This window comes from Lygodium microphyllum, chromosome 23 (genome assembly GCF_053477565.2).
Source record: "Lygodium microphyllum isolate KBCC chromosome 23, Lygodium_microphyllum_v1.1.10, whole genome shotgun sequence".
Lineage (NCBI taxonomy): Eukaryota > Viridiplantae > Streptophyta > Polypodiopsida > Schizaeales > Lygodiaceae > Lygodium > Lygodium microphyllum.
In genome coordinates, this window is record NC_141157.1 from 114,663,280 (window position 1) to 114,689,538 (window position 26,259).

Below are 26,259 nucleotides of genomic sequence, written 5' to 3' on the forward strand. Positions count from 1 at the left end.
AGGGAAAAAGCCAAAGGTCAAGGATATCACTCACCTTTACTCTACAAGGGGTGCCACTCAGCACGAGTCTATCTTGAAAGATAAAAGGCAGGAGGTCTTGGAAACTGAAGATGAAGTTTACAAGAGGAAAGCCGCATCACTTGGTCCCATCAACTACGAGAGGATGGGTAAAGTGTATGGGCAAATACTTGTGAATGTTTTTGCAGAACCTGAGGAGAATTACCTTAGTATATCTCCCGAGGACAAGCCCATGTTGGAGAAAAGGGATGTCCAACTATCTAACTCCGTTGTTTTTTGTTGCATAACGTAAGGCTTATAGGTTCAAGTATATTTTATATGTAATGTGTATTGATTTTGATCGATTCGAATAGCTTTTGCTATTGACTGCAGGGCATTCGTCTCCTCTCTCACTCTCGATATCCGTAGAGCCATATATGTTGTTGATCCACTTCTCTCAGTGGAACTATTTGCAAGATCTGGGTCTAATATTGCACCATTCTTTCGTACTTTTGATAGTGTGACAAATTACCACATCTTTTTTCCTTATGTAGAAATGTATTTTTCTTTTTTGTAGAGGAAAATTTATAATCATTTACTTTCACCCTTCTGCTCACCTCTATTTTGAATTTGCAGAGGGCATTGGAGTCTTATCTATATCAACTGTCTTATTAGAGAAATTATCTTTATGAACTCTCTCAACGCGATGTTCATGGCCAAGCACGAATGTATGTTGAAAGAAAATTACTTCCTTTGATTATATTTACAAAGTATATTTTGAACTAACAAAGCTTCCTTTTGTAGTGTTGGTAGACTTCTTTCTACGTTTTTGGATACTACATATGAGGATCTTGCTGATCCTCAAAAGCCTTATACATTTCTTCTACAAGAAGTACCATTGCAAAGTGATGTGCATTCTTGTGGATGGAGAGTTATATCAAATATTTGCAGAACAGTGGATTCAAAGTTGTTACAAATAGAAGGAGTAAATGTAAGTTATTAATTTCATTTGATTTTTGTATGACCCTTATCATGATGTCTTTTCACTAACTTATAATATTTATTCTTATAGTGTAGAGACTATCTTGATTCGTATGTTTAGTGGATAAGGGAGAGATGCATTGAGTTGATTTTGGACAAGGCAATCACACCATATGATCCTAACTCCCCTTTTCCTCCCAAAACTTCAATGGCCAAGGGCACAAGCAAGGGAAAGGGCAAAGGCAATGGTAATGGCAATGGCAATGGCAAAGGTAATGGCAATGGCAAGGGAAAGGGTAAAGGCGATGGTAAGGGCAATGGAAATGATAACGACAATGGCAAGGGAAAGGGCAATGGCAATGGAAATGGCAATGGTAAGTCAGCCACAAAGACCACTGCTGCCGAGTCTAAAAGAAAAGGAAGGCCAACACGTTCTCCTCTAAAATTTGATCCATCCCCTCTTAAGTCCCAAGAAAAGAGAGTACATGTGAAGGTGAAATTCTTTCAACAATCAAAGAAGAAAGGCCCTATGAGAAAAAACATCTTTGAAGAAATTGATAAAGAAGCCACAAAGCCAACAAAGGAGAAGGCAACACACAAAGAAGAATCAAACGAGCAAACATAAGCATACACAAGCCTTATTATTTTGGCTTTGTATATTTATATGACATTTTTGTACCTCATGATGTAACGAACTTCTTTTTCACTTATAAATCAAATGTGATGTACATTTATTTCTATACATTCGAAAGGCAACTTGCTTCACAATAGCTTATGAGTTTCCACTAAGAAATATCTTAAGGACAATCAATTAAGATCAATTCTTGCAAAGTTTTCATTCTCAAGGCTCAAAACTCACAATTGTGGGAGACAAACAACTCGTACAAGAGAAAGAGCACTTGGCTCTTTTACCAATTGTTACGCCATTTCCTTATATCTAGGGGATGTATTGTCTAGTAATTCCAAGGTATCCCTCACATCTTTCAGACTCCAATTGGAAGTAACATTCACCTCCTTTACTTCTTCATGCGGCAAAACGTGCACTGCAAGTTTATACGGTGTGCAATCTGTATCGCAATCCAAGGGAACCCAAATAGCCAATCTTAGTTTGTATCTCTTGTAATCAAAGCCCAAAGCAAGAGTTTGGCGAGGGATACTGTAAGCCAAAGCCAAGGATTAAGGGCATGCACTGCACCTCAAGATATCACCCTTATGGTCGCACTCTCTAGATTTCCAAAGCATCCCTATAGTATTGTCCAAATCCTCTTTCGAAAAGTTTCTACTTAGCCAGGATACCTTCGTTCTTTGTAAATTTGTTGTTTTGAAGCAAGCCACGAAGATATGGAGGGGTACAAACCATGATAAACGTATTCTTATTGAGATCCTTCTAGCTGTCATGGACTTTTGAATATCCTGAGATATTTTGAATTTGAAACTCTACACCGTTGCCTTGTCAGGAATCTCTCAGTTTAGAGATGAAAGACTTGGCAATGGCAAATCTTTGATATTCCCATACCTATCCGCTCTAGAGGGAACCGCATACTGTGCATAATATATAAAAACCTTGCATTCAGTAAAAAAAGACATAGTTTGATCGGTATAAATAATGTCTGCCAATACCTTATGAATGGCATGGGAAGTCCCACTTAGGCTTTCCACGGTTGCCATTCAATACTTGTTGATGGAAAGATATCTGCAATGAAATCGGTTGTTAGTACTTGCCTAAATGGAAAAGAATTACATACATTATTCAACTAATAACTTACAATGTGTTTATTGGGGAACACATTCATTTGGAGGCAAGTGTATATACTTGGCCAGGTAAACATGTTGTACCTTGATAAACCACCCTTTGAGCATAATTTTGAAGGCAATGATACGCACCTTCCAGTGATGTTTTATATCATCTCGTTTTCTTCTTTTCACCTTATGAGAGCCCTTGCAAGATGGTAGCATGGTAACCCAATCGTTTACACTAAAGGTTTTGGGCTCCCAATTTCCATCTGCTCCTTGGCTATAGACTGTGCAAGAGTGTATTAAATGAGAAGGGCACCTAGAGGAAGCCATGAAAAGAATGAAAGCGCAGAGAAAGAAGCTCAAAGAGGGGTGAATGAACTAAAAAGTAGCGTCAAGAACACAAATGAATATGTATTGGGTGCCAAAAAGAATATTGAAAGATCTCCCAACTTTCAAAAAATTCATGATTAATTTTATCACATCTCTGTCACGTCTTTTGTTAGATTTGTGAGTAAATAAGGTCTTTGGGACTCCAAAACTTTGGGGATTTTAGCTAAAAAAGAGGAGAGAATCACGAAATGGACTCCACTATCTCTAAAAAAGAGGAGACAAGAATACCATATTCTTGCACACGTAGCAAACTCTCTTTGGCCTGTTTCTTAATCCCGTGATTAACAAAAGTGCATTTTTGGCCCTAATGGTATTGTTACGGTGGATTACCATAGCTTCTCCATGATACTATTCAATGTGCAGTGGTTCAAAGTGGTACTTGAAGAAGCTGGAGCAACAGTTCGACGAGGTCCATCTAGATTTCTCGAAATAGAATCCGAAAAAAAATGGACGGATTTGCACGACACCTTTGTGTTGCCGATCCATTGTGAACAGGCGCATGAACTCATTTGTTTGTTAATTGTATTACGACATGGTACATGTCACAATAGTTTAATATCTCTTGTACGTGTTTGTGAACAGGTAATCTTCTATCCAAACCCTCGACAATGTTCCAAGCATAGATGAGGACGATATGCAAATAGAGGGGTCAATATTGCAAGGGGTGGAGGCCACCAAAAGCTTGGAGCATGTAGAGGAGCCAACATCAGCTAACAATGATGGAAATACAGGAGACCAAGAATTCTTTGAGAACGAGGTGGACTCATCCTTTTGTGGTGACATGTCTATCGACCTTCTAGTGTTAGGAGTGTATGCGAAGTTGTGTCAGGAGATTGACATGGGACCATACGATATTTCATACTTGGAGCATTCACTTACTCAATTCATTGACTAATCACTTATAAGGATACATAAGATATGTATTTTAAGTGAGATCATTTTTTTAGGATTTATATTACCGTGCTTTGTATGATTTTAATTGATTATGCTAACATCATTTTTTGTCTGTGCAAGTGACCTTTTTGGATACTTAGATCATCAAGATGAGTCAAGGGATGAGCGATGAGGAGTTGCAGGATATCTTCACGCACATGTCTCTAGATCAGATGGCGAGATTCAGAGACATAGCGGACCAGGAGTTGTCTCGGACATCGTCAAGCCGCTCTATTAGATCTACTTTGGCGCGATCAGATGCTTCAAGCAGACGATGTCGACGCTCTAGAATTGGGCCAGAGGGAGGGAGTGCTTCAGGGTCAGGGGGATGCTATTGAGATATGGAGGTAGTGAGCCCACGGTCGGCACGGAATATAGGCGCTACTCCTCACTCTTGTGGCGGTTCTAGGGAGCGTGGCATAGGTGGTTGCTGTGGAGGCACGGACGCAGTGTCTCCGTCTCATTGTTCTGTTGGAGTTACGTCACCTCCAAGATTTATCACATCTGTGGGGATATCTACTCTAGTTACTCCGGCTTTTGCTCAGTCGTCTGCAATTGGCACCCCTATGGGTGCTACACCGATAAATACTACCCCGGTCGGTACACCGGATGTATAGGGGTCTCTTGGATATGCCCAAGAGCATGGACCCAGGTGGGAGAGGACCCATCTTAAGCATACCCCAGAGGGATATTCCTATCTTATAGATGATAGATTAGGAGCCATCATCATGAATGATGAGGGGAGGAGGGTGATGGCTCGCATGAGAGAGTTGTGCCAACAAGTTTTTCGGCACAATGTCTTAGATCATTGGAAAAACATACTAAAGGAGAGCAAGGACTACATAGTAGCATCCTTGCATGAGGAGTTTCCGGGTCCAGCCACAACAGATAGATTTTCTATCAGTTGGATGACGGACTGCATGCGTGCATATATATCACATAGATGATCAGACGCACGCAAGGTACTCAAGAGTGAGGCTGCAAAGCCCGAGTGGCTAGACACAGACGACTGGCGCCGACTAAGGGAGGAGGCTACAGATTCTCCAAGACGTTGGAGTCAGTAGCGTGAGGCGATGAGGGCACGACTAGAGGTCGGAGTGGTCCATCATCTTGGGAGTGGTGGCCATAGGACATATCTGGAGGACTTTGTAAGTTTTTCTTGCTTATTTTTTTACAATATTCTTTGTACTGCCAATCATGTTTCTAATAGTTAGTATTTTGTTTTCTTTGCAGCGCTCCATTACAAATCGCGATCCGGCCGGCCTTTGAGACTCGATATACAGAGAGGCACGATCTCACTGCATTGATCGACCGATTGTATAGATGCGGTGGCCCTATAAGTCACTCATCTTTCTTGTCCGCTGTCGTATTGCTGCGCATTCGAGGTGTGTAAACCACCCAAAAGTTGTGCATGTGATTTGGTACTTTGTACATATTTAGTTGTTGTGATTACATTTATTCTCTGCGTATGAGTATAGATGCTCACATGAAGGGCTTCACTTCAGAAGCTTTTGTTAATAGCACACTTATTAGTATCTATGGTAAATGTGGCGCTTGTAGCCCCCTGGTGGGCAACTCTCTTGTGGATATGTATAGGAAATTTGGCTCCCTTGCGGAAGTGCATCATGTTTTCAACAACTTACCCATTCGTGATGCAGTCTCTTGGACTGCCCTCATTACAGGCTACTCCGAACATGGTTTTGGTGAGGAAGTGCTCACATGTTTCAAGCTTATGCAACAAGGGGGTGTGTCTGTAGATGCTGTAACTTATGTTCTTTGCTTGAAAGCATGTGGTAGTGTAGGACCACTGGACACAGGTCAGAAGATACATTCAAAAGTAGCTCAAAAAGGATTGGAGAGTGAGCTTTATGTTGGAAACAAACTGGTAGACATGTATGGCAGAAGTGGCTTACTTGCTGAAGCACACCGTGTCTTTGACATGCTGCCAGTTCATGATGTAATCTCATGGAATGCATACATTTCAGGATACGCTGAACTTGGAGCTTGGGGGATTTTTTCTGGGACTGGTGGATCTGGCATACGACATTTTTGGATGAGGATTCAGAGGGTCTAAAAAAAGGAAGAAAAGCAAAATGCTAATTTTGGGAGGAAAAAAGCAGATTCGAAAAAAGATGAGAGATTGAATTGGGGGAAAGAGGAAAAGAACGCAGGGGGAATCAAGGAGAAAAATAGCTGGAGAGGAAGGGGAATCAACGAAAAAGCTCTGCAATTTGGGGGCACGGGAGAGGATTGGAGGAAAAACAGTGACGAGGAGGAAGAGAGAGGATTGGGGGAGAAAGCGCTGGAAGGCAGAGACAGAGTGCAAAAGTCGTAGGCAAGAGAGAGAATTGAGGAAAAACAGGGAAGAGGAGGGACAGACCTCGGAACATCGACGGCATTCAAGAGCTGAATGTATCCAAAATGGAATCGAAGGTCGTCATCTGGAGGGAAAACATTACCCAATTGATAAGACGGTACTCTGGGGCACAGAGTCAACACTAGAGAGGGAAGAAAGCGAGAGCAATTGGACATTGAAAGACGTGAAGCTATTGGAGAATGCACGAAGTTAAATCTTTTTTATAAACCCCATCTGGATTCAAGGCTGTTGCTAAAGAGGCCAAATTATTTATTCCAGCAAAGGAATATCCTGGCTATAACTTTATCGGTTTGATTCTGTGACCTTCGAGGAGCCCTTTGATTGCTCTGCAGCTTCGGTTTGAGGAGTCTTCTTGCAGTGCCTCGAGGAACCATTCTATTTCTATGTCGCAGTTTCTGAGGAGCCATTGATTTTTCTGCAGAGGTGCTTTCAAAGTTGCAGTGATTTTGAAGGATCCAATTTGAATGCTTCGCAGAGTGCATTGTATAGGGCCATCGGATTCCTCTGTAGAGGAACTTTGAAGAATCCTACTGCAGCCTCTCGAAGAGCCATCTGATTTCTCTGCAGGGAGATTCCTGTGCAGGGTGTTTTTTTTTCCCCCCCAAATGTGACATGTTCACAGCTTGAAATCTTGCCTCGCCGAAATTTTCAAAGCTGGCAGCTCCCAGAAGGCTCCCATCTTGTACGATGGAGCCAGATGTGAGCGTGTGAAGTGGGTGCATGATCAGAATTGTGGTGGTTGGAGTGGGCCAAATCCCAGGGGCCTGTCTGCATGATTATGTGTCTTTGGTGGTGAAGCACAAGCAAGTGGATCTCAACAGTGTTTGGCATGTCCATCCCGTATTTCTGTTTACAGGACAGAATGCTCATGTAAAGGATTGATGGAAGGCTACGAAGGGCTAGTTCCAGTTTTGAGGAGTGGAGCAGAATGTTTTGAGCTTGTTGGTGATTCAGCATAGCTTCCATTTAGTGAAATTTATATTAAACTGTTTGACAGAGACACCTTTACAGCAGATGATCCTCTGGGGGCTGCTGTGGTTCCATTAAACAAAGTGTTTGTGAAAGGATTTTTTAACTGCCAATCTCTTACAAAGTACTCGGGAAACAAGGACAATCACAGGGAGAAGTCCAAGCAGGCTTTAAATTTGATGTCCAAGGTGGAGTTTTAAGACAAATTCAGTGCCTTTGACTACAAAGTTTGGTCTTACAATTGAAGATGTGCTTTCTCTTTCTGCTATCAAGGCTGCTTATTGTTCCACAGGATTTGTTGAGTCAATGATTTAAAGAGTTCCAAGAGAAGCTTCATAGGGATTCAGACTACATGAAAAATTCGTTGATATGAGTCTTTGTCTTTGTCAAGACGTTTATTGAAGATGCTCCTAATGAGATGTAGCTGATTGCATGTTTCATATTATCTGAAATTGAGCTTTCAAATTGAATCTGAACTCGCTAGATTGATCTTTTATCTTGAAATTTATCAAGGTCTTCTGTAGACGCGACTTTGCTTTCGAAAACCCTTCGACATCTTTGGTGAACCCGACGTGAAAGCGTCGCAGAAATTTCAGGATGGGAGATACTTCAGCCTCTATTTCAGCTTCCTCTACAATTCCAGCTGCGTCTACTTCAGCTCCATCTATGACTGCTGCGTCAAGTACTTCAACGGAGGATCTAAAACAGATTTTGCAGAATATGTCCATGTATATGCAGCTCCAAAATCAGCAAACACAAATGTATATGCAGCAGCAACAACAATTGCATCAACAGCAGTTGTCTCAGCAAAGGCAACTCTATTCGGAGCAGGAGAATGCAAACAGCGCGACTAAGGCTATTGAAGCAGTTGAGAGTGAGAAGAAGCTATTTGACGGGCGTAATGTTTCAGCATATTTGAAGACATATGAGATCAAGATGGGATTTTTTGGAGTTCCTGCTGGACTTATGAGTAAGTACTTCCTTCGTCTTGTCACACCTGCTTTGAGGACAAAAGTGACTGATCTTTTTATTCAAAATACACATTGGCAAGATTTTAAGAAGGCTCTAAAAGAAGAATACTTCCTTGAGGACTTTGGTATGGCTACTCGGCGGTCATTCCGAGAGTGGGTCTACATGCCAAACAAGGGTCTTGCTGCTTCGGAGTTGATTCGAGAATTCGAAGAGAGGTATAGTCAGCTTGATGCTATTGAACAAAGAGCATTGAATGTTGAAAAAGTTGAACTTTTCTTGCAAGCTGCAGATCCTGCTCTTCAAGAAGAATTGGGTGAGCTTCTTGAAGATCGTACGAAGCCTATGGGTCTTAAAACTGATTGGCAGGATGCTCAGGATGCAGTCTCGACTTTGACCAAGAGGAGGATATGGAAGACTCGCCTACAGAATGGTTCCATGACACCTACACCATCATCAGCTCCTATGCCTACTTCTATCCCTGTTATTTCTTCTCCTCCTCAGCCAGTTTCTTGGCCTATGCCAGTGCCTACTGTTTCTACTCCACCTATTCCTCCTGTTCCACGACCGATGCCTACACCTTCTGCTCCAAAACCATCCGCTCCATCGGTGCCTACCTCTCTTGACGACATAATCAAAGGCATCACAGATTTGACACTTGAGTCAGTCAAAGCGGAGTTGGTGGGTAAGTTGAAGGAGCAGTTTGCTTCGACTGTGCCTACTACTTCTTCTAGTGCTCCTACTGCACCTAGGAGTGCTCCTAGTGCTCCTAGGAGAGATCGGAGATGTATTTGGTGCGATAGTACGGAGCATCAGCATTGCAGGGATTGTGACTCTTTCCAGGATGCAAGGAGGCAGAATTTGGTATATTGGGGGCAAGATGGTAAGATTTGGTTGACTGAGACTGGAGCTCCACTTGCTACCAACTTTGGTAAAGGTGGAATGAAGAAGTTAGTGGAGGACATGGCTGCGCGTACTTCTTATGTGACGGCTAGAGGTGATGCTTCTGCATATGGAGTACAGATTGAGAAGGGATCAGAGACTCAATCAGCGCTATGGACTTATGCTATGGAGACTGCAAACAAGGGGAAAATTCAGCAAACTGTTTTGACTAGTGCAGGCTCTAGCATCAGATCAGAGACAGGTTGGGACTCGCCTGTTGACAGGTATTCTATTTATGCTTATTTGGCTAAATCTCATGGTGCAGATGTATTTGTTGAGGAGAAGCGTAAGAGGGATGAAGAAAATCCAAGTGCAGCTAAGAAGACTAGAGGGGGTGAGTTTGTTACTCCACCTACTGCAGGACCGTCTTCGAGACCAGGGCCAGATCGATTACAGATATGAAGAAAATCTTTAATGATAAGATACTTGGCAGTGAGGTGACTTTCACTATTTCTGAGATTTTGGGTATCTCAAAAAGAGAGTTTCAGGATCAGTTCCAGGAGGTCCTGAAGAGGAAAAGACATGCATTGGCTACCACTGATACACAGGGAGTTTTGATTGGAGAGTTGGATGAGGATGATGATGAGGTTATGGTTGATAATGCTTCTGTTTTGCCGCAGGTAGAGAAGAGGGTTCAGCCTATGCATTATGCTGAAATTGATGAGCCTGTTTTGATACCGCGTAGTCACTTTTCTCGGAGCCATTGGGCTAGGGCAACTACAGAGACGATGGTAAAGATTGGAGAGAAACAGGTGCCTTATGTTGCATTGGTTGATCATGGTTCAGAGATTAATCTCATAGTTCGTGGAGTTTATGAGAGTAACAGATGGCCTATGGATGTAGAGCATGGGTGGCGTATGAGAGCCGCCAATAACACTGCAGGTGATTTATATGCTGCTTGCCCTAGTGTCAAGGTTTCTATTGGTGATGTAGAGGAGGATTTTCATTTCTTTGTGCAAGATTCATGCTCTTATCCCATAATTCTTGGTCAGCCATTCATTACAGAGATGCGCATGGAAACTAAGGTCATGGATGATGGATCTGCTTATGCACGGATTCGTAGTAAAGATGGTATGAGAGCAGTTCAGTTTATGACTGTATGTGTGAATCATGTTAGAAACAGAGATACTCTCAGGGATGCACCTTTGCCCACTGTGAGGGATTCGGGTTTTCATTAGGTACCGCCGTTTCGCGAGACGACGGTGGTACAGAGGAGAGGAGATTGGAGTTCTCGCCTCCTGGCAGCAGCAGTGTTTTCTCCTCCGGTTATGTTGGGATTTCAGCAAACAGTTCAATGAGTTATCAGAAGACTTCTAGGTTGCCTAGAGCTGCCAGGCAGTATATATGCAGGAAGGAGAAAAATTTGAAAAATGCAGGAATTTTGGAGGATGATGAGCACATAGATGGGATGTATGACAGTGTGATTTGTGCAAATACGATGACAGAGATGGGAGATATGCTGAAAACTGATATGCTGAATTGTCATGGTAATGTATTAGTGCAGTCCCTGGACATGTTTTATGAAATTGCAGATTTTATGTCACAGATTGAGTCAGAGGCTGAGGTAACTTAGCAAAGAGTGTTGAGTGCTGAAGAAATTCAGCAAACAGAGTTTCCAGCTGGTTATGAACAGCTTTCAGAGAGACAGAGGGCTGAAAATTTTCAGCCAACAGAGTTTACTGCTGAAATATTTCAGCATTCAGAGTTTGGGGCTGTTTCTATGCAGTCTATAGAGCAGAGGGCTGAGAATATTCAGCCATTGGAGTGCAGAATTGCTGATTTACAGCAAGGTTTATGTAATGCAGAAGAGCATAATGAAGCCAGGGTTGACACGAAATACAAAACTGTGGATAAGAAGGTGAAGCCGGTTGCTGTACCGCTTCCACCTGACAGTGATCAACAAATAGAGAGGGCTGCTAAACAGCAAATTTTGAGGAATCCGAAGTATATTGGTCATAAATTTTCAGCAGAGACACTTGCTGAATTGAAAATTGGAAATGGTGATTTCTTGTTACCCATAGAGAAGTAATGCTTTCAGGATATGCTTGAGCGTCATGGAAGGGGATTTGCTTTTTTGCCACATGAGATTGGATGTGTGAATCCTGATATTGTTGCTCCTATGGTCATTTTTACTATTCCTCATATTCCATGGAATCTCCGACCTATTCCAGTGCCTAAAGCACACTTGCCAAAGCTGATTGATTTATTAAATGAGAAAATCAGGATGGGAATCCTTGAGCCTTCATCTGCACCATACTCAAACAGGTGGTTTACAGTTCCAAAGAAGAATGGTACTCTTCAATTTATTCAGGACATGCAGCCAGTGAACAGAGTTACTATCAGGAATGTTGGTATAGGTCCAGTTGTGGATGAGTTTGCAGAGGCATTTGCTGGACGTGCCATCTATTCTTTGGGTGATTTGTATTCAGGATATGATCAGTTTCAGCTGGCTTTGGAAAGCAGGGACATAACCACCATGAGAACTCCTATTGGGCTTGTCAGGATGTGTAGCTTGCCTCAAGGTGCCACTAACTCTGTTGCGCATATGATGAATGCCATGCATAAGGTCCTTCGTGATTACATACCTCAGCTTACTATGCCTTTCTTGGATGATGTGCCCATTAAGGGGTGTGCAGAAGAAGAGAAGAATGAGAGCCTAAATGAGCAGGGATGCAGATACTTTGTGGCTGATCATATTTCAGCATGTGAGAAGATTTTGGCCAGGTTAGAAGAAGTGAACTTGACACTTTCAGGGCAAAAATCTATTTTTGGAGTGAATGAGGTTGTCATTGTTGGGCATATGTGTGGATATTATGGCAGGAAACCCTCACCTGATAAGGTGAATGCTATAGGCAAGATTGCAGAGTATTGTTCTACTACTTCAGAGGTACGGAGATTCATTGGTGCTTGTGTGTTTTATATGATTTGGATACCTCATTTTGCACACATAGCAGATTGTTTGTATCAGCTGATTCGAAAGGGGCAGAAATTCTATTGGGATGAGAGCCACACTAGAGCCATGCGAAAATTGAAGAAGTTATTGCAGAATGCTCCTACTCTCAGAAAAGCGGATTATAATTGTGATAGGCCTATTGTATTGACAGTTGACACTAGTCCAATTGGCATAGGTTGGGCTGTGGGTCAAGATGATGCAGATGGAAATAGGTATGCTATTCGGTTTGGGGCGAAAGTCCTAAACGAGAGACAGAGGAGATATCTGCAAATCAAGAGGGAGTTATTGGGGATTGTCACGGCTCTCAAATGTGACAAGGAGTACTTTATTGGAGCTTCAGTTGTGGTAGAGACAGATTGTTTGCCATTGATTGGTATGATCACGAGTTGCTCTACTCCGGATATAGCTATGTTGAGATGGATTGCATACATTAAGTCATTAAATCCGGAATTTAAACACATAGCAGGGAAGGATAATCCAGTGGCAGATATGTTGTCTAGAGCCAGATATAATGATGAGGAGACTCTACTTGCAAAAGAGGATGATGCAGAAATTTCAGCCACTATGGTTGATCATGTTTGTCATGTTTATGATATTGTGGCTTTCACAGAAGAGCTCTATGTTGGAGATTGGTTGCAGATTGGTAGGTACCTTAGTACACTAAGCAAAAGAGATGAATGGACAGATGAAGAGTTCAAGAAGATCAGAAGGAAAGCCTATGGTTATTTTCTCAAGGACGGACTTCTTTGGAAGCATCCGAAGAAAAGAGGCGGATTACCTTTGCGGGTTGTCTGCGATAGAGAGACACAGTTATAGGTGATGAGGGAGTTTCATGAGAATCCTTGGGCTGGTCATAGAGGAGTATGGGCTACTTATGAGAAAATCAAGGAGAAATATTGGTGGAAAGGCATGTATAGAGATGTTTCTCACTTTGTTGAGACTTGCAGAGACTGCCAGATGTATTCAGTAGTGCGTCATCGAGATGAGCTTCATCCGACCTATCCACTATGCATTCATTATAAGTGGGTAGTTGATTTGGTTACCATGCCTATGGGTCTATGGCAGATGAGATACATTGTTTTGGCTAGAGAGGATCTTACTAATCATGTTGAGGGCAGATCTTTGAGAACGAAGACCACTAGTGCAGTGTGTAAGTTCTTATTGGAGGAAATTTTCTGTAGGTATGGTTGTGTGGGTAAGATCACTGCGGATCGTGGTGAATTGGATGCAGATGAAGCTAGGGAGTTTTTCTCTTAGCTAGGAATCAAGTTGGCTCTAACCACAACATATAATCCAGAGGGAAATGGGAAGAGTGAAAGAGGGCATTCGCCGATAGTGAAAGCATTAGCCAAAGCATGCAGAGGACGGATTGGAGAATGGCCAAGACTTTTACCATTTGCTTTATGGGCTGATCGTACGACTCATAGTGTTACCACAGGATATATGCCTACAGAGTTGATGTATGGTCAGAAACCTGTTATGCCGATTGAGACTTGTGCTTTGACTTGGTCAGTTTTACCTTGGTAGGAGAATTTGATGAGAGGGGAGCTCTTAGCTCTTCAGATTCGACAGTTGGAGAGGAGACCTGAGGATATTCAGCTAGCTATTAACAAGTTGAAGGTTGCTAGACTAAGAAATAAGGACAGGTTTGACAGCAGGCATCGCTTACGGCCAAGAGCAATAGAAGAGGGAGATTGGGTATTGGTCTTTGATAGCAGCCTTGAAAATCAGCATACTGCACTTCGGAAGATGGTGAAAAGATGGTTTGGGCCGTACATAGTCAGACATGTCTTTGATAATGCAACATATGAGCTGACTGAATTGGATGGGACAATGCTTAGAGTGCCTATTGCTCGAAAAAGAATTAAGATTCTCAAGAAAAGAGATGATGAGGATTATGCATTGGAAGAATTTTCAAGAGAAGAGCAACGACAAGAAACTCCAATGGAAGAGACAGATGATATGACAGATAATCTTGTTGATCTACCGGAAATGCATAACGAAGAGATTGATCTGTTTGTAGATCTTGATGATAACAATCATGGGTAGTTGGCCCATCCGGAGGATGCGCAGGATTTGAGAGGGTGGATGTCGTATTGCTGCGCATTCGAGGTGTGTAAACCACCCAAAAGTTGTGCATGTGATTTGGTACTTTGTACATATTTAGTTGTTGTGATTACATTTATTCTCTGCGTATGAGTATAGATGCTCACATGAAGGGCTTCACTTCAGAAGCTTTTGTTAATAGCACACTTATTAGTATCTATGGTAAATGTGGCGCTTGTAGCCCCCTGGTGGGCAACTCTCTTGTGGATATGTATGGGAAATTTGGCTCCCTTGCGGAAGCGCATCATGTTTTCAACAACTTACCCATTCGTGATGCAGTCTCTTGGACTGCCCTCATTACAGGCTACTCCGAACATGGTTTTGGTGAGGAAGTGCTCACATGTTTCAAGCTTATGCAACAAGGGGGTGTGTCTGTAGATGCTGTAACTTATGTTCTTTGCTTGAAAGCATGTGGTAGTGTAGGACCACTGGACACAGGTCAGAAGATACATTCAAAAGTAGCTCAAAAAGGATTGGAGAGTGAGCTTTATGTTGGAAACAAACTGGTAGACATGTATGGCAGAAGTGGCTTACTTGCTGAAGCACACCGTGTCTTTGACATGCTGCCAGTTCATGATGTAATCTCATGGAATGCATACATTTCAGGATACGCTGAACTTGGAGCTTGGGGGATTTTTTCTGGGACTGGTGGATCTGGCATACGACATTTTTGGATGAGGATTCAGAGGGTCTAAAAAAAGGAAGAAAAGCAAAAGGCTAATTTTGGGAGGGAAAAAGCAGATTCGAAAAAAGATGAGAGATTGAATTGGGGGAAAGAGGAAAAGAACGCAGGGGGAATCAAGGAGAAAAATAGCTGGAGAAGAAGGGGAATCAACGAAAAAGCTCTGCAATTTGGGGGCACGGGAGAGGATTGGAGGAAAAACAGTGACGAGGAGGAAGAGAGAGGATTGGGGGAGAAAGCGCTGGAAGGCAGAGACAGAGTGCAAAAGTCGTAGGCAAGAGAGAGAATTGAGGAAAAACAGGGAAGAGGAGGGACAGACCTCGGAACATCGACGGCATTCAAGAGCTGAATGTATCCAAAATGGAATCGAAGGTCGTCATCTGGAGGGAAAACATTACCCAATCGATAAGACGGTACTCTGGGGCACAGAGTCAACACTAGAGAGGGAAGAAAGCGAGAGCAATTGGACATTGAAAGACGTGAAGCTATTGGAGAATGCACGAAGTTAAATCTTTTTTATAAACCCCATCTGGATTCAAGGCTGTTGCTAAAGAGGCCAAATTATTTATTCCAGCAAAGGAATATCCTGGCTATAACTTTATCGGTTTGATTCTGTGACCTTCGAGGAGCCCTTTGATTGCTCTGCAGCTTCGGTTTGAGGAGTCTTCTTGCAGTGCCTCGAGGAACCATTCTATTTCTATGTCGCAGTTTCTGAGGAGCCATTGATTTTTCTGCAGAGGTGCTTTCAAAGTTGCAGTGATTTTGAAGGATCCAATTTGAATGCTTCGCAGAGTGCATTGTATAGGGCCATCGGATTCCTCTGTAGAGGAACTTTGAAGAATCCTACTGCAGCCTCTCGAAGAGCCATCTGATTTCTCTGCAGGGAGATTCCTGTGCAGGGTGTTTTTTTTTCCCCCCAAATGTGACATGTTCACAGCTTGAAATCTTGCCTCGCCGAAATTTTCAAAGCTGGCAGCTCCCAGAAGGCTCCCATCTTGTACGATGGAGCCAGATGTGAGCGTGTGAAGTGGGTGCATGATCAGAATTGTGGTGGTTGGAGTGGGCCAAATCCCAGGGGCCTGTCTGCATGATTATGTGTCTTTGGTGGTGAAGCACAAGCAAGTGGATCTCAACAGTGTTTGGCATGTCCATCCCGTATTTCTGTTTACAGGACAGAATGCTCATGTAAAGGATTGATGGAAGGCTACGAAGGGCTAGTTCCAGTTTTTAGGAGTGGAGCAGAATGTTTTGAGCTTGTTGGTGATTCATCATAGCTTCCATTCAGTGAAATTTATATTAAACTGTTTGACAGAGACACCTTTACAGCAGATGATCCTCTGGGGGCTGCTGTGGTTCCATTAAACAAAGTGTTTGTGAAAGGATTTTTTAACTGCCAATCTCTTACAAAGTACTCGGGAAACAAGGACAATCACAGGGAGAAGTCCAAGCAGGCTTTAAATTTGATGTCCAAGGTGGAGTTTTAAGACAAATTCAGTGCCTTTGACTACAAAGTTTGGTCTTACAATTGAAGATGTGCTTTCTCTTTCTGCTATCAAGGCTGCTTATTGTTCCACAGGATTTGTTGAGTCAATGATTTAAAGAGTTCCAAGAGAAGCTTCATAGGGATTCAGACTACATGAAAAATTCATTGATATGAGTCTTTGTCTTTGTCAAGACGTTTATTGAAGATGCTCCTAATGAGATGTAGCTGATTGCATGTTTCATATTATCTGAAATTAAGCTTTCAAATTGAATCTGAACTCGCTAGATTGATCTTTTATCTTGAAATTTATCAAGGTCTTCTGTAGACGCGACTTTTCTTTTGAAAACCCTTCGACACCGTAGTTACCATGTTTAATTAGAATGCATTATTGTATGGTGGACTGATGTGTAGTTGTTTCTTTTTTTGCATATTTCGTTCGATGCTCCTTTGCTGCAGGATGAGCTTTCGGATGGCAAGGATGTATAGCTCACCCTTGGATCCCTGGAGCTCACACATCCTTCTTTTTTGGTCCCCTGATCTGTGTAGACATTTTCTATGTAGTAGTGATATCTTGCCATGATTGTACCTGTCACTTTCATTATGCGATCATGTATTAATTTCATGTATCAGTGCTATGATTTAAGTACACTTTGTTTTTGTTTACATGAGCATTGTATACAGTGCAGAAACTATTTTGTATGGCCCAAATAAAGCACACATGCATGCCACAAAAAAAAAATCCATGTTACCATCACTATTAGCGTCGCAAATTTACTGCACGCATCGTTATTAGTGTTGCAGAGCGTCGTTATCAGTGTCATTATTTGCATCGGTATATCAGCGTCGAAAATGATACCGATGCAAATAACGATGCTGATAACGACGTTGATACCGACTGTTCTATTGCGTCGCCATTAATGATGCTTTTTGCGACGACGGGGGAAAATTTTGTTATTTACATTTTCGTCACTTTTAACATCGATATAAGGCCTACATCTTGGAGTGTTGCACATTAAATTAATGTGATGCCTGAAAAGGATAGGCATCCCCGTCAACTTTTCACATAAGGAATCCACCTTGTGTACGAGCCGTGGCAAATAGTTTTACAGAATCCACTGTGGAATATGCCTCATGGCATCAAAATCGAAAGAAGAGTTACTTAAATTAGATATTGAAATTACAGATGACAAGTTTATTGATGCAAGGGATGCCCTTTCTCCTCGTTTCAACAAGGCAAAGGATGTTGAGAAAGAGTATGGAATTACTGATGAGGAGTTTAACCGCCTTCAAGACTTACTTGAATTTCCCATTTTGGAAGAGAGGAGTCAGAGTTTGTTAAACAATTGAAAGATACCAATGAGGCACAATCATCAATTAATATATGGAATCCAACTAAGCTAGAGAATGATGAAAGTCAATCGATACTATTATGTCCAATTTTGTAAGATACATTAATATGTTTGATTTCAATATTTATTTGACATTTATCTTTTTTGCAGTTGGAGATTGAAGATTTTGATAACTTCTTGGGACGGGGGAAAGGGTCGAGAGCTGGTTCAAAGATGTTGTACTCGTCCATTACTTAGCAACGATTGATCCCCATGTTTTCTTGGTATTTCATAACACCTTCTTAGAGGAAGCAACATAGCCTATATTATGTATCAAGGAACTTAGAAGGCTACTTGGTTTCTCTGGGTTATAATACAATGCACACAAGGTGATGTTTTTGGAGAAGACAACAACAATTAGGATTTTTTGTTATGGTCCTAGTTTCTCTACTTCTAGAGAGCATGATACTTTATGGCCCCCTCTCATCTTATGCTTTGGCAACTCGGGTAAGTTACTCATGAATATATGTGTGCATCACGTGTGTTCAAAATAAGGTATTTTTAATATACCATTTTTATAGTTTTTTAATATATAGAAGGGTGTAATATAAAAGGGTTATTTATAAATTGAAAAAAAAAGGGTTTATTTAAGAAAAATTATCTTTTATTGCTTGAGGAGCTTTAGGAAGACATCGAGGTGTCTCCAAACCTCCATCCTTAGAAATTCAAGTCGTGGTGTGCTTGCAATGTTTGTTGTTATTCCACACAACTCTCTCCAATGCTCACCTATTTTTCTGTATAGTTTCCTAAAAAGTGTCTAACTTTTGAGCTTCACATTGAGACATCAACCAAGACATCTCTTGTTTTTCTTGAAAGTGTTGGATCTTTTCTTAAGTGAGCTTGACCTCCATGAAAACCCATTTTGGGGAGTAATGCCTCACACTTGTCAATACACTCATCCGATAAACAAGGGCTTAATCGAGTATGCATAGTGGAGATGCAATTTGAGAAGTTTGTCAATTATTCTAATCTCTGCATCATGCAAATTACATATATGAACATTTCTAAGAGGAATTGAAAGAATGGGATTCCATATATCTTCTTTATTTTTAAATTTACTCGATTCTATAGAGTCTTTAATTGGGGCTCTTCTTGCAGGATGCAAGTTGCTCCAATCTTTAGACCCAACACTTTCCATGCAATAAATATAAGGATTTTTTGCATTTGTTCCATTACATATTTCAAGCATACATTTAATAGTTTTTAAGTCAATGCTTATGTGCCATTCCACACTAAAATTACTAACCCCATCAATCACCAACATTTCTCCTTCACTTTGAGACTTAATAATGTTTGGAATACCTGTATGAGTAAACAACCATTTTAGTGTTTGATGATTCTCAATCGGTACTTGAGCTACATCAGCTCCCCAAATCTCCATATCAAACTGGAACTTATGCACTGTTGCTTGACCCCCACCACTGTTGTAGTCCAATACCTTATTCATGATGCAAATCCTGACTCTTTCCATCTTTTGTCCTTTTTGAATCTATGCTTCATCTAACTTCAAGGAAAACTTCAAAACACCGTGACATTCCTCTATTGTGAGGCTATACATATGAACAATTGCAATCTGCACTCTTCTTAGATCAACCCATATATTGTTAAACACATTGTATTCAAAACTAGATTTTCTTTTTGTCTTTTCGTATGGCATAGGTGCTTCAGTATGAATGTATTTCCCAAAAACATGTGAAACCTTATGATTCATGGCAATCCTTGCAATCGATACTGCAAGGGCTCAAGGCAACCCAAATGCAGTTATTATGTTACATTTAAGATTTTTAAACCATAATCTAGAGATAGCACGATAACCTTTTTGACTAATATCCACAATATCACATGTCTCTACAATTTCATTTGGCTTTACTATATCCTTTTAAGTCCTTTACCAATTCTTTAAGAGTTGGGCCTCTCAAATCCACGTTCATATTCTTCTTATTCATGGTCTCTTTTAAAAGACTGATTCTCTTCTCACTCTCTCGAATATTAATGCTCGATATGTTAGAGACATATTTCTTTGCAAGATTCTATCTTCTTTTCTTTACTCTCTGACACAAGCTAGTTATATTTTTTAATGGTCTCTTTCTCTCTCTGAATCCTATTGGAGTTTACTTAATTGTACTAACTTGTCTTGTAATGACTTATTAGCATTTTCCAAAACATCAATCTTATTTGTAAGCTAAAAATTGCTTGTTTGTGTAATTAATAATGTTTTTTTCATTTTGTTCATTTGAGCTATGTATGTGTAAGATGCAGAGCATAACCTTGCACAATAGCCAAGTATCCCATTATAACCTTCCCCAACATATCTCACGTAGTCATGAATATTAAAAAATTTAGGAGGTTTACCTATGGAAGGATCCCTAGGATAAATATTTCCATCCATCCACAAATCTATATGTTTGTTTCCTTGCATTCACAATTTGTTAGCGTCCATCTCATCTATTAGTACTCAACGATGTATACGTTAGATACAAAATTGTTTACTTCCAAGGCCATCTATGGTGAAGACTATTAGACAAAGAGTTAATGGCGAGGTGATGAAAATTTTTGGTTAGCCTTTCATATCAAGGCCAACTTCAAGAGTTTTTAAAAATAGGTTATTTACAATGAATTTAATAATATTTTTCTCGATTTTTCTATCCTAAAATGTATGATGATTAGATTGTATGATGTATCTTTAGAAGAGGCACAAGGACTAGCCAGGTTTGTGAGTAAACTTGATGAAAGTGAGATTTTAAAATATACAAAGTTAAAGAGAGTCTCCATTGCTTTGATGAATAGAGCACGTTCAGTAAGTTATTGCGATGATTCAATGTCATTTAGTATTCAATCTAAATACAATATCTAGTGATTAGGAACTTTTGAAGTAGACATAGTGGATTTTGATTTATTGTGTTGGATTTTTCATCAAACTTCAATATCTAATGTAAATAAGAACCAACAAGCAAGAGAAGAGCTATTTATCAAGGAAAATGAAAACTACAAGGTCAAATGGCACATAACTAGTGACTTAAAGACAATCAAATGCATGCGCAATGTGTCTAAAGGAGCAAACTCTAGATGTCCTTGCCTAAATTGCATGTCCCCGACTGCATAGCTGAGCTCAAGCAACTGGAACAAAACCCCCCCAGGCATATTGAAGACCCATAATTCAAGCCAATTTTAGATATTTCTATGGCCAATGCTCATCTATGTACAATTCATGCACTTTGCATTATAATTGAAAAGATTATTCATCTTTACGTAGAGTTTGATTGGAAGCTAAAATGCTTATAGCTAGATAAGATGTTATAACAAAGATCAAGCAAGTTTTATTTGCGATTGGTTTACATAAAGGTAATGTTGTTATTGAATCACATATTTAAAAGTCCAAGGATGGAAATTGTATCCCCAAAAAGTCATCTATTGGTGGGGTGAAGGCTAAAAGGATCCTAGTCTTTCATGGAAAGCTTGGCAAAGTTAACTCTAGAAATGGGGTTTCAACCATTATATATAATCAATGGAAATCCCTATATAATGTAGTTAAGAATCATACTGATAATGGACAGGCTCAAAATAGAAAAGCCAAAGTTTAGGAAATGCTAGATAAAAGATTAGAAAGATGATGAACTCAAAGACTTCAAAGACTAATTGAACCTTTTCAAAAATATAATGATAGAAGCTTGGGGTAATCAACACTTCACTCACTATATGGTAAGAAGTTCTTATGTTTGTATAGTAAGAAATTGATATGTTCTTTCATTATCTAACTCATGTAACATTTTTTGACCAACTCTCTTTGTTTTTTAATTGTACAATATATTTTATATAAGCATGCTCCATATTTTATTAAACAATGTGGAACTCTATCTATTTGGGGTCAACCCAAGGCATAAAAAAGTCACATTATCAAGCAAGAATAAAATTCTTTAGGCACACAACACATGGAGGAGGAATAGTCAATACAAACAATTTGCTAGAGGTCTTTCAATGGTTTTACAAACAAATTTGGTATAAATTCAAGCTTAACGATACAACCACATCATACAATATATCATCTTTGGCAAAACCATACAAATGGTTACACATAAAAGAAAAGAGGAATGTCGAAACTCTTTTGCAAAGTAGAGTTTTTTAGAATGGTTACAAACTAAAAAAACAGAAGGAAAAAGATAGGTTTCAAGAAACCCTTGATTATTCTTTAGGATCTTTTAGTCTATCTCTATTTGTAGAGGAATCCTTGGATTCATCCCACTCAATGAGACCTCTAGATTTCAAAAAAACTTACTTTCTGTAGCTTGGGAGAAGTTTCAAAATTTTTACACCTCCCACATGGGAGAGTAAATAGGAGTTAAGGACTCCAAAGTATCCAGCCCTAGACCCATTGTAACTAGACATGTAGCCAAAAACCCTTATGACTTATTCCTTCTCTACCAAAATTATCTTCTCAACTCCTTTATTGAAAACTTCAAATCCAATGACTTTGCAAGTAGCTTTTAAATCCACCATTAGCAAACCTACAGAGCTTGAGAATCTGTTGTGATAAATTGCAATAGTTTGATTAGTTAAGCTTTCAATATAGTGGCAAAGTCCTTAACTTTTTCAAAGCTTTAGTGGCCTAGAGCCCTTGTCTCTTCCAAGAAAGTTATCAAGATCTTCAATTTCAAACTGCATAAGAAAGAAAAAAGTTTCCTTTTTAGTTGATACAAATCTTAAAGTCACTTATCTTTAAAACCTACAACCAAGCCTAAGAAGATATTGGAAATATCTTTAATACCTTTAAGTTTTCATCATCAAGAAGGTTCTCATCATAGAGATTTATTGAGTTCTTTATCTTCTTCTCTAAAGGCTACTTTAGTGTATCTTCATACTCCATGCTCTCAATGCCAAGCCTCTTTTGTGCCTCTAAGAACTCTTCTTTTGTGGATAGCCCCTTCTCATATTCCACAATATCATTGATACATGTGTGTAGGGCCATGGACCTATCTTGAAATTTCTCCCCCTCAACATCTAGAGTTGCTAGTGGACATGGTTCATAATTTATGAAATCCTTATCAGTTTGGCCCCATGCTGCTACTAGGATGGTTAAGTAGTAATCTTCTCTAAGATAAAAAGATGTTGAAGTTCATTGAGCAATACATACCTTTTTTTGTTAATAAGATAGGTAGGAAATGTAGGAATACAATTCAAGGGGCCTTTTTCAATCTTTATACTCAATCCCATCTCCTCTTTTTCTATCTTTGTGATTTTTTGACTCTTGAACATAGTAGGATCAAAACCTTGCACTAGTTGGTTCTCAACATCCTTTTGAAACATCTTTGTCTCCTCCTTAACCTCATTCATATATGCAGTATCTTTACCCTTGCTCTCTTTCCCTTCCTTTGAAGGGGAATCCTCCATATATTGGAGAAACACAAGAAAATCTATATCTTTGTGAATTGAAAAGCGTTGCTGCTAACCCTTATGAAAAAGGCAGTTTATTTCATGCCTTCTCTAAACTCTTTGTCAACAAGATAATATCTTGAAATCAAAGTTATGCTAGGAGCATTGGTTGCTTAAATCACATCATTAGAATCAAGATCACTCAACAGCTCTTGCAAATCAAAAGGGACATTGAGCATCTCCTTATGTACATATATTTGGATGAGTTTTCTATCTTCTATAAAAAAACAAAAAGAATGTCATCACAATTATGCTCAATCTCCTCTTGCTCCATTCCATCAAGCGAAAGCTTCCTCTTTAACATCCCTAAACACTGCAAAAATAAATATTATGAAAGCATACCCCTTACTAGCAAATAAATTTGAATAACTAGATTATGTACCAAAAACCTGATCCTTGATGTGTAAAATGTGAGTTTAGTAGAAGGAACCAAACAACAATGTAACTTAATTTGCATTTCATATGACAACATTCGAGTAGAGTGGAATTTAACCATGGCATGAACAAGCCCATCCACTCCTTTTCTCTTGTGAATAGTGCAATTAAAAATGTGCATAACCATCTAAATAAGTGTCCATTTAAATGTTGAGCTTGCCAACTTAATAGAGATACTCCTACCCATAGTAGCTAGGTGCATGCATACTTATGATGTGATAGCCACCTCTAATGAGGACATGGTCAACAAGGTGATGGAGTCCTTGGTAAGCTCAAGATCAATATTCACAAATCAATACACACAATAGAAAACAAGCCCCCAAAATGCACTCATGCATAATGAGACATGCCCCTTATATTAGTGTTATTTCTTGTAGTCCTAAGATTGCTACTCTTATTCTTACTTAGCAACATGAGGCACACTGCATCAAGATAAGGAATATGGGAGTTATTAGGGACCCATATTTTAAGGTTCAAAGATCGTAGAACAAGCCTTTGATTGGGGGATCTTAGGGAGGCTAGCATCCCCCTCAATGGGGCTATTTAATGGTTTAAAAAAAATCAATGAAATATTCCATATCTAACTATAGAAGGTTCATAACATGGTAGGTTAGACAAAGCTAACCTAGTGGCCTTCTTAAACTCTAAAAGAGAGACCCCTCCAAAGCTATCATTAATCTATCTTTCACCCGATCAAGGTTCTTCAAACTAGCCTTAAGCTCTTTACCTATCATCTATTTAGATTACTATCTAAGCTTCACAATGGAAGTGTATGGGTGGATAGAGCTATCTTTATATTAGCTCATTTGGAATTCAAGAAGTTTCAATTGTTCTCTTATTTTTTGTCTACCCTCTCCTTGCTTACAATTTGTACATTGCAGGACTATGCCATGTCATTATTCAAGATTCAGAGGGAGAGAGAGAGAGACAAAGACATGGAGTTGTAATAGAGAGTAGTGAACTCCCATTGTTCTCTTCTTCTCATTATTCCATAATGCTTACTAAATTCTAATCACACATAACTGATAAACACACTAGGTCACTAACTAACCATACCACTAATTGTGGTTGAGTTTGACTGACTCAGTTATTATAACACACATGTGGATTGACAGCTGTCTAGATAAGGTCGATCATGTAGGTGATACTGATCACGAGCTTGATTCTCAACACTCCCCCTCAAGCTCAAGCTAGCTACTGTACTACAAGTAGCTCCCTGAAATGCACAAACTTCTCTTTACTAAGTGATTTGGTAAAGATATCTACTACTTGGTCTTCTGTCTTCACATGGAGTAGATCAATCTTTCCAACAAGTACCATCTCTCTGATAAAATGGTAATGAAATTCTCTATGTTTGGATCTAGCGTGATGGATGGGGTTGCTAGCCAACATCACACTACTAAGATTGTCACAATGCAATGTGACCTTCCTATCTAATTGTATACCCAAGTCATGTAGCAATTTCATAAGCAAAATTACTTCACATGCTGCTAAGGCTACACCCCTCTATTATGCCTCTGTACTAGATAAAGAAATGATCGGCTACTTCTTACTACTCCAGTTGATCATACTACTACCCAAGCTAAAAGCATAACCACTAGTTGACCTCCTGTCATAGAGACAACTAGCCCAATCAACATCTGTATAACCTATCAAGTCAAATGATTTCCCATGCTCATAAAACAACCCATAATTAGTAGTACCCTTCACATATCGCATAATCCTCATGACTACATCTAAGTGTGGCTTACGAGGTTTCTGGATAAACTAGCTAATCAGCCCCACTACATAACTCAAGTCAATATGGGTAATAGTAAGGTAAATCAAGCACCCACCATTTGTTTGTACATAGTGACATTCTTGATCTCAGTTCCAACATCAACTGCAAGTTTGACATTTTGATCCAATAGGATTTCCATGACTTTACACTCCATCATGCCATTTTTTAGCAACATATCATGAGCATATTGTTTTTATAATAGCCATATACCTTGAGGTGTAGACATAACCTCAATCCCGAAAAAGTACTTCAGCTCACCAAGATCCTTGACTTTGAATTCAACATGTAACGTTGCTTTAATTTTAGCAATCCCATGATCATCATCTCCAATGATGATCAAATCATCGACATAAATCACTAGAAAAAGATAACCATGCTCTGTCTTCTTTGTAAATCAACTGCGATCTACATGACCTATCTGAAAACCAAGTTGCTACAAATAAGTGCTTATGCAAGCATTCCATGCTCTTGGTGCCTATTTCAGTCCATACAAGGCCTTTTTTAGTTTACACACATATATTGGATAGTCAGGGTGTACATAACCCTCAAGCTACTCCATATACACCTCTTTAAGCAAGTCACCATTCAAGAATGCATTTTTGACATCCATTTGCCATAATTTCCAGCCCTTAAAAGCGCTAATGCAATAACTATTATCACCATTTCCATCTTGGTAACCGGATTAAAAGTCTCCTCATAATCTAGGCCGT

The 26,259-nt window shown here is 39.8% G+C and overlaps 1 protein-coding gene across 1 annotated transcript; it reads left to right on the forward strand.

Moving 5' to 3' along the window:
• The first annotated feature begins 5,626 nt into the window (after window positions 1-5,626).
• On the forward strand, window positions 5,627-16,520 carry LOC148016650 (pentatricopeptide repeat-containing protein At4g33990-like). The gene is made up of 5 exons (XM_087663912.1): window positions 5,627-6,106; window positions 7,375-7,508; window positions 14,536-14,932; window positions 16,150-16,221; window positions 16,311-16,520. Exons 1-5 carry the CDS (start codon window positions 5,627-5,629, stop codon window positions 16,518-16,520), a joined length of 1,293 nt encoding a protein of 430 aa, XP_087520038.1.
• The last annotated feature ends 9,739 nt before the right edge of the window (window positions 16,521-26,259 follow it).